Source organism: Tasmannia lanceolata, unplaced genomic scaffold, assembly GCF_043159265.1.
Source record: "Tasmannia lanceolata isolate RefF3 unplaced genomic scaffold, GAP_Taslan_0.1 ptg000007l, whole genome shotgun sequence".
NCBI lineage: Eukaryota > Viridiplantae > Streptophyta > Magnoliopsida > Canellales > Winteraceae > Tasmannia > Tasmannia lanceolata.
Window position 1 is genome coordinate 14,593,814 of NW_027518684.1, and position 7,680 is coordinate 14,601,493.

General features: G+C 38.6%; 1 protein-coding gene across 1 annotated transcript; it reads right to left on the reverse strand.

The window, feature by feature from the left end:
• Window positions 1-260: 260 nt before the first annotated feature.
• Window positions 261-6,533, reverse strand: LOC143882036 (uncharacterized). The gene is made up of 2 exons (XM_077385421.1): window positions 6,321-6,533; window positions 261-2,822 (listed from the first exon to the last, which is right to left on the reverse strand). Exon 2 carries the CDS (start codon window positions 2,657-2,659, stop codon window positions 707-709), a length of 1,953 nt encoding a protein of 650 aa, XP_077241536.1. The 5' UTR covers window positions 2,660-2,822; window positions 6,321-6,533; the 3' UTR covers window positions 261-706.
• Between the last annotated feature and the right edge of the window lie 1,147 nt (window positions 6,534-7,680).

Consider the following 7,680-nt stretch of genomic DNA (forward strand, 5'->3'; position numbering starts at 1 on the left):
ATCCACAGCAGAAGTTGGCGAAGTCTGTGTTGATAGTATTTCTCATCATTGCTGTTGATTCTCAGTCATATTAGCTTGTAAAGCAATTTTAGTAAAGACTAAAGACTTCACAACTTCTACTTCAGTATTACAAAACACAACAAAAATAGTAGAAGATGATTCACATTCAGGCAAAACCCAACTGAGGTAAACCTGTGTAGTAAATATAGCAAGCAAAAATATCATATGCTTCCAGGCAATAATAGTTGCCAACACATCAATTTATCTAAAATATTGGACTTATGAAGGAGAAACTCTGCACTCTAGTACAAAAATCGATCAGCTACTTGTACAAAGAGACATGGCCGCCCTACAGCTTACCACTCTTCGTTCCACCCTTCAACTCCCACCCCCACCTTTCTATTCCTCATTGTAACACAAACCAAGAATGGCAGTGATTATTGCCTGGAATCATGGAAAAAAAAAAGATATGGTTTTAACATATGTTACCTTTTAACACTGAGATGAGTGGCGAAATTCTGGGAAGTTATCCATCTCAAGTGCTCCCCAATCCAGAATATCAGACAAATCTTTGGAACAGAGCAACAACAAAAGCCGTTGTCAGAAGAAAAAATTGCTCTCTGTAGCTAACTCTATCAGCAAAAGTAACATAAAACCCCATTTTGATAGACAGAAATATTATCAGGGATTATCAAAGGGAGCCCAATTAATCGGCATTTTTCTTGCTCCTAAAGTTCTCCTTCAGTGCTGCAAACTTCTTCTTACACTGGTTCACCGTCTTCCCAGGAACTGCAGTAGCAACTCGTTCCCAACGCTGGTTAGTCTCCTTTGGGAATGTTTTTAGAGCCTGAATGAGTGCCCTTTCTTGAGTAGCAGACCACACATCATGTTCCGTGGTTGGAGAAACACCATTTAGAACAGACCCACCTTCGGGAATATTGTGGCTCCCACCACTTCCGGAAGGCTGCTCGAGTGCTATTTTAGGAGCACCATTGACAATCGCATCAGCAGCCACACCTTCCAATTCATCTCTGCTTGTAAGAGGCGATGCAATGGACGGTGCTGGCTTTCTCTTTTCAAGGAAGGAATCAAAAGCTTTGGTGGGGTCAGGCTTCTGAAGAAGAACCGTTTTTGTCGCCTTAAGAATCTCTTCTACTGATCTCCCAGTGCCAATGTACTCCGATATCACTTCCCATCTCCGAGATGTTCCCTTTGGATATTTCTGCATGCCTTTCCTCAACATCTCAACCTCCTCTCTGCCCCATGGTTTTTCTTTCTTCTCATAACTACTTAATGGGTTTTCCGTCTTGACTTGTGCAGCAACCCCATTTTCATTTTGCGGGTTCTTCTCGTCCTGCCTCATACCATTTGTCTTACTCTTATCACTTCCTAGTGCATCTTTCAGAATTTGTGCTCGCTGAGTCCCTTCTTTGCGTTCAATTTCATCACTTAGTCTCCTTAGCTGCTCTGTTTCGAGGGCCATGCATAAACTCTCCACGTCATTCTCAGAGAGATCAAGCAAGTTCTTGGATACTACTGGTGCTGATAGAGTGCGTAAGCGGATCCTTTCTTTGCGCAAAAGTTTCTTTTCTTTTTCTTTCAGCTTCTTCTGATTCAAAGCTGCCTCAGCTGCGCGTTTGTCGTCCTCCTCTTTCTGCCGCCTCTCCTCTTCGGCAGCTCTTACGGCCTCTTCCTCCTGTAGTTTCTTTGCCAAAAACTTGGCCTCCTTTCTTCTCTGCTTTTCAGCTTTTTCTTCTTCCTTCCTCTTAAGAATCCTCATGTCCCTCTTATAAGCATTGTCGACAAGAGCACGTACACGCACATATTCTTCCCTCCGCGCTTTTTCTCTAAGCTTTGCATTCTGCCTCTCCATCCATCTTTTATGGTCACGAGACTCAGCTTGCTCAAGGTCAAATTCATCCTCATGTGGGGACTCTCTCCAGCTCTTAAAGCCATACCAAAAATTATAAAAGCTGTCCACTTCCGACAATGGGGTATTCTCTTCGCCTAGAGTTGGAACTGGTTGGTTAACTGACCATCGCCCATTCCTCATAAAAGCCGGGCCAAATACCTTGAAGAAATCCTGCGGAGCACACTCAGTCGGGATTTCATCGTCAAACTCATCTGTGGAGTCATAAATCCTTCTCTTCACGGGATCCATCAGAACCTCATAGGCTTCTTGAATGGATTTGAAATGATTCTCTATCTCATCCTTTTTCGCTTGCTTTGCGGCCTCGGTTTCCTCGGCAAGTAGAAGAGCAGCCTGTTTGTCAGGGTGATGCTTTAAGGCAGTCTCACGGTAGCACTTTCTTATCTGTTCCTCTGTGGCGAGAAAACGCAAATGACCCAATCCTAACAATGCATAATGGTCTTGTTGTTGGCCTTCGGCGCCTGATTTCTTTTTCCCTTTACTGCTATATGAATCTGAAGATGGCAAATAAGCATGACCTTTATCATATGCCACACTCTCATCATCGGCATCGGCATCTTCTTCCTCAAATAAACCAAGAAGTTTAAGTACGGCGGAATGAAATGCAAGTCCAGCAGGTTCAAAATTCAAAGCTTTCACAGGATGGCAATTTGATGAAACAAAGATTGGCTCCCCATCAACAATCTCTTCCGAATAAGTAATTAGCTGGAAATTCATTTGGGCATCCATATTATTTACTGAATAATCTCCTGACACCCAAAAAGTTGACCAGGTGGCTCAAGTCAGAACTTCAGACAATGACAACGTAAACCCCCCAGTCTTCAGACTTGAAACCTCAAACATAAACAGTCACCCCAACTCCATACAGGACGAGCAATATGCCAGATTCCAACTGCATTTTAGATAAATGACATCACGATCCAGGAACATCAAAAAAAAAAAAAAAACACGATATAATAAATTCTAAGAAATCCAACGTTACAGGCAGAATCATAGATGAAATGGTTTACATCAAAAGATTTCTGCTAAAGGCCTGAAGTTGAATACCATTCCATCCATACCACATAATTTTTTAAACATAAAGAAACCCACAGATCATTGAAACAAGCAGAGGCCATATTATAAACAATAACCATGTCAGGAATGCCTATAAGATATGGATGTTGAAGATATGAACACAGGGAAGTTTTAGATTTTTTTTGTAGGAATTATTTGTATATATTTATACAAATCTATACCATTCAAAAAAATATTTATATAATCCTACTTCATTCCTATTAGTTTATAGTTCTATATATGTTTTCCATTTATAATTTTAGGAACTACAAATAAGACGCACATAACTTCATCAGCATGCCAGTTTTCTTCATTCTCCATGACTGACACCAAAAAACATATCATGTGCCGAAGCAACATGGCTGCACATAAATAAATTTTTTTTTTTTGAACGATAACTGAACATGAATAATCAAAGCCATTTTTCAATTGGCAAATTAAATTCTAGTTGCATCTATCTGGATAGTAACTTTTTATAATCAGAATTTTCGCAGAAAATACCTTCACTCAAAATATAACTAATCATACAAAAACATAGTTAAAAGGCTAGAAGTCAAAACCCAATAGACCAAGTCTGACTTGAACATCTTGCGGCTGTTCGATTCTCTCTTTAACATTTTTTACTCCCACTCACTGAGAATTTACTCTCAGTCACTCAATTCACAAGTCCCAGCCGAACAAAACAATTCACCGACGAGATTAAATTCGAGAAGAGCCACGGAGATTTTAAACCATCAGTCACACACTTATAGGAAAGACCTATACTCATTAGTCATTACACTAGATACCAAATAAATCAACAGAACAGAAAATCAAGAAAACTAAAAAAATGCAACATCACAATCATGAAATAACAATCAAAATGATAGCTGCCAAAGTGGGAAGCAAGTGCAAGAAGCGGTGCGAGAAGCAAAAGTAGGAAGCGAGGAGTTTAGACAAGCAAAAATACAGGAAGCGGAAATGCTCTAAAGAAAGTTAAGAGAAAATATGTGTGAAACCTCATTGAAAGTCAACATAAAGCAAGTAATAAGCCACATTGGAAGCGGAGAAGAAGTACATAGAAATAGTATAGTAGGATTATACAAGTAGGGGTTTCAATGGACCCAGACGGTCCGATGGATAGTCCGAATCCAAACCTCAATAGACAGGATATATGCACATTAGAAGGATCCAGGGACATATGACCCTTTTCATAAGATCCGAAAAAATTCGGATCATGATCCAGACATGGCAAAAAAATCTGATGGATAGTCACGATCCAAAGTCCTTTTACTAAAATACCCTCAAAATATTTCTTATATTAAGTCTTAAACGAGGGGTATTTTCATAAAAATGAACTAAATATTGCTTAGCTTATGACTTTCCACTTCCCCCCTTTTCAAGACATCTTTTTCTCTTCCTTCCCTCATTCGGTTTTTCTTCATGCAAACTTTCCACTCACCCTCAACAAGAATTAGTTACTAGAAAGTTTTATCGTCACGCACCCTCGAACATTGGAGTACTTTTCAACAATAAAATCCTATTCTTCATCAAAATCATGGATTGTTATTAGATATAGTGACTAATTCTTTTCTGAATTGAGGAAGTTTAGGAGTTCATTTCAAATGAAGAAAGCTGAGATTTTTTTCCGTTTTGTGAGTAGGATCTACTAGGACACTCCAATGGACGGTCCGATTTGAAATGGATCGTGACCGGGACACAAGAAGTAGGATCCGAAGAACACTCCGAATCCGATCCGACCGATAAGGGATTTGAATGGATCATGACTAAGACATGGGTGGATCCGATCCGAAGTGGATCCGTTGACACCCCTAATTATGGGAGATTAAGAATGGCTACTAAAGGTAAGGATTACAACTAGAAAAGAATACTTCATGACTAATAAGAATTATAAGTTTTCGAAATTTACAGTTCCACGTGTTTTATTCATGTGTATTTAAAGTTAAGTTTATGGAACAAAGATCCACATAATTTTTATTCGAAACTTAAGATGAGTTTTCAAGTTTTAAATGCACTCTTTTTTACATACATTCCATCAAAATTATCAAAAGGAGAAAATCTTCTTTTAGGAAGAAATAATCACCTAAACAAGAAGCGTGCTCTTAATTAAGAGGAAATGCATAGGAAGCGTCTGGGAAGCGTGTTTCTCCTAAATTTGGGAAGCGAGAAGAATTTAGCTTCCAAAGAGAGTTTCTGGGGAAGCAAGCTTCCCATCCAACAAGGAAGTTTCCGGTATTTAAATTCAAAACCATAAAACAAAAACCACATCACAATACGACAGACCCTAATACTAAACGTCGTCAACAGTCAGACAGAAAAAGGAAGATATTCAAATATTCATTCCACGACAATAAACTCAAACAGAAAATAAAAACCCTAAATCTATCCCATCTTAAACTTTCAACGGTGAGATCATCGGAACAAGTAATGAAACATGGCCCACATCCTAAATCAACAAATTCAATAAGAAAAACAAGCGCAATCATACAAATATGGGAAAAAAATCAGAAAAACAAAACCCAAAAAACACTAATCTTTGATTTCAATACTTCAACCATAAAAATTATAAATGAAACCAAAACCCCACATCTCAAACATACAAATCGAATGCTAAATTTCAAAGAGGAAAACAAAAACTCCGAAACAAAGAGGAAAACAAAACCCGAATGCTAAATTTCAACACTGCAATCATTAAAACAAGAAACCAAACAGAAAACCCTTATCCCAAACCAACAAATCCAATGAAAGGAGAAAAAAAAATCACAAAGCATAGAAAACAATCCGAAAAATCTCAACTCTCGATAACATATTCATATGGAGGGAAAAAAGCCAAAAAGCCAATCCCAGACCAGCCAATTCAATCAGAAAAACAGAACCAAAAAAACCCGGTTATCACACCTTCAACAATATAATCGTGAAAAAAAAACATAAACAATGAAAACCCACATGCCAGAACACCAAAATCGATCAAAAACAAAACCCCAATACCACACCTTCAACAATATAATCGTGAAAAAAAAACATAAACAATGAAAACCCACATGCCAGAACACCAAAATCGATCAAAAACAAAACCCCAATACCATACCTTCAACAATATAATCGTGAAAAAGAAAGCATAAAAAATGAAAACCCACATGCCAGAACACCAATATCGATCAAAAACAAAACCCCGATCATAACCCACATAAGTACGCCAGCAAACACATGAGCAGGAAAAAAAATACCATCAGATGAAGCATGATATTGGAACCAAAATAAAGTCTTGGATCGAGCTCGATTTTAAATGGAAAAATAAAATAAAATGAATGGGAATATATTCTGATACACGTACCGGGTAATCAAAGAAACCCAGATGCCAATGAGTCCGAAAAATTGAATTGGAGATTAGAACAAACGGAGACACCAAACTAATCTAGGGCATGAAAGGAAAGATAGTAGCAGGAAATCAGAGAGGGAAGAAAACAGCTGAAAAGTGAAGAAAAGAGAGACAAGGGTTTTTAGTGGCTGCTCTCTTTTTTGTTGTGGGATAGAATTCAATAAGGAAGGCGAGTGCGAATACTAATATCTAGGGCACAAGGGTACGTTGGGCATTATAGAAAAAAAGGGAAGGTGCATGCGTATAGAGGTGGGCACGTTGCCTAGTTTGGACTTTGGAGAAATGGTGCCCATATTCACAAGGGAAGTGATTTTAGCACTCTTAGTCTTTTGATATGTGGCGAAAGCTTCTTGTCTTTTAGTGCTAGAAGGGCAGTCAAAAGGCTATTTACAGTTCCCATAGAGCTCTCACAATGCTAGTTAAACACAACAACGACAAGAAGCTTTCGCCACTTATCAAAAGAGGGGAGTGCTAAAATCATTTCCCTATTCGGAATACTATGTTTCAATAACACCCATTACTTATTGCCTCATAGCCAAACACTACTTACCACTATTCTCCCATGTAAATACAGGCAATTACAATGCTCGTCTTCTCCACGTTAACAACTTATTCCACTACTCTCCAACCACTATAAATTCCCCGACTCCGTGCGTAGTAGTCTAAGGGTAGTTTAATGCAATATAGACTTGTAGAGTAGGGTAATAAGTAGGGGGTGTCATTATCGATACAGAGAGAAAAGAGGGGGGGTAGAAAAAAGAGAGCACAATTCCGAATACTTTTCGAGTCAAATTCCATCGTTTTTGTGGAAGTCTGCCTCAAAGTTATAAGGAGGGGACAAGTATTTTACCGTAGACATGGAATGATTACTCTAGAGACATCTGGGAGTCTCGGGGGAGTTCACTGCAATATTAGTAGAGTTCACTGCAATATTAGTAGCCAAGCAAAAAATGGCATCCCGAAACCAGACTGAATTCCAATGGTGGCTAGGATTTTGTGCAGCCAAACACAATATAAAAAGAGGAATGGTAGATGTAAGAGTGCCCTTGCGTAAAGGGCTGAAAAAGGCCCTTGATTGGATCCATATCATTAAGTGCCAATTGAGTTTACTTTTTCAACTGTTTTTAAAAGGTTACCAAAAATGACGCGCATCCAACAAGGGTTCTTTTCCGGTCCTTTATGCAAGGGCACTCTTGCATCTATCATTCCTCATATAGGAAACTTCAAGACTTCTAATCTAGAGAATTTATATGATGGGTGACCGTGAAAACACATGAAGTCTCAAATACAGCCCACTTTTTTTTTATGATCCAAA

Bases quoted from the DNA above. Each gene is read 5' to 3' on its own strand.
- LOC143882036 (XM_077385421.1), bottom strand. From the start codon at position 2,659: ATGGATGCCCAAATGAATTTCCAGCTAATTACTTATTCGGAAGAGATT.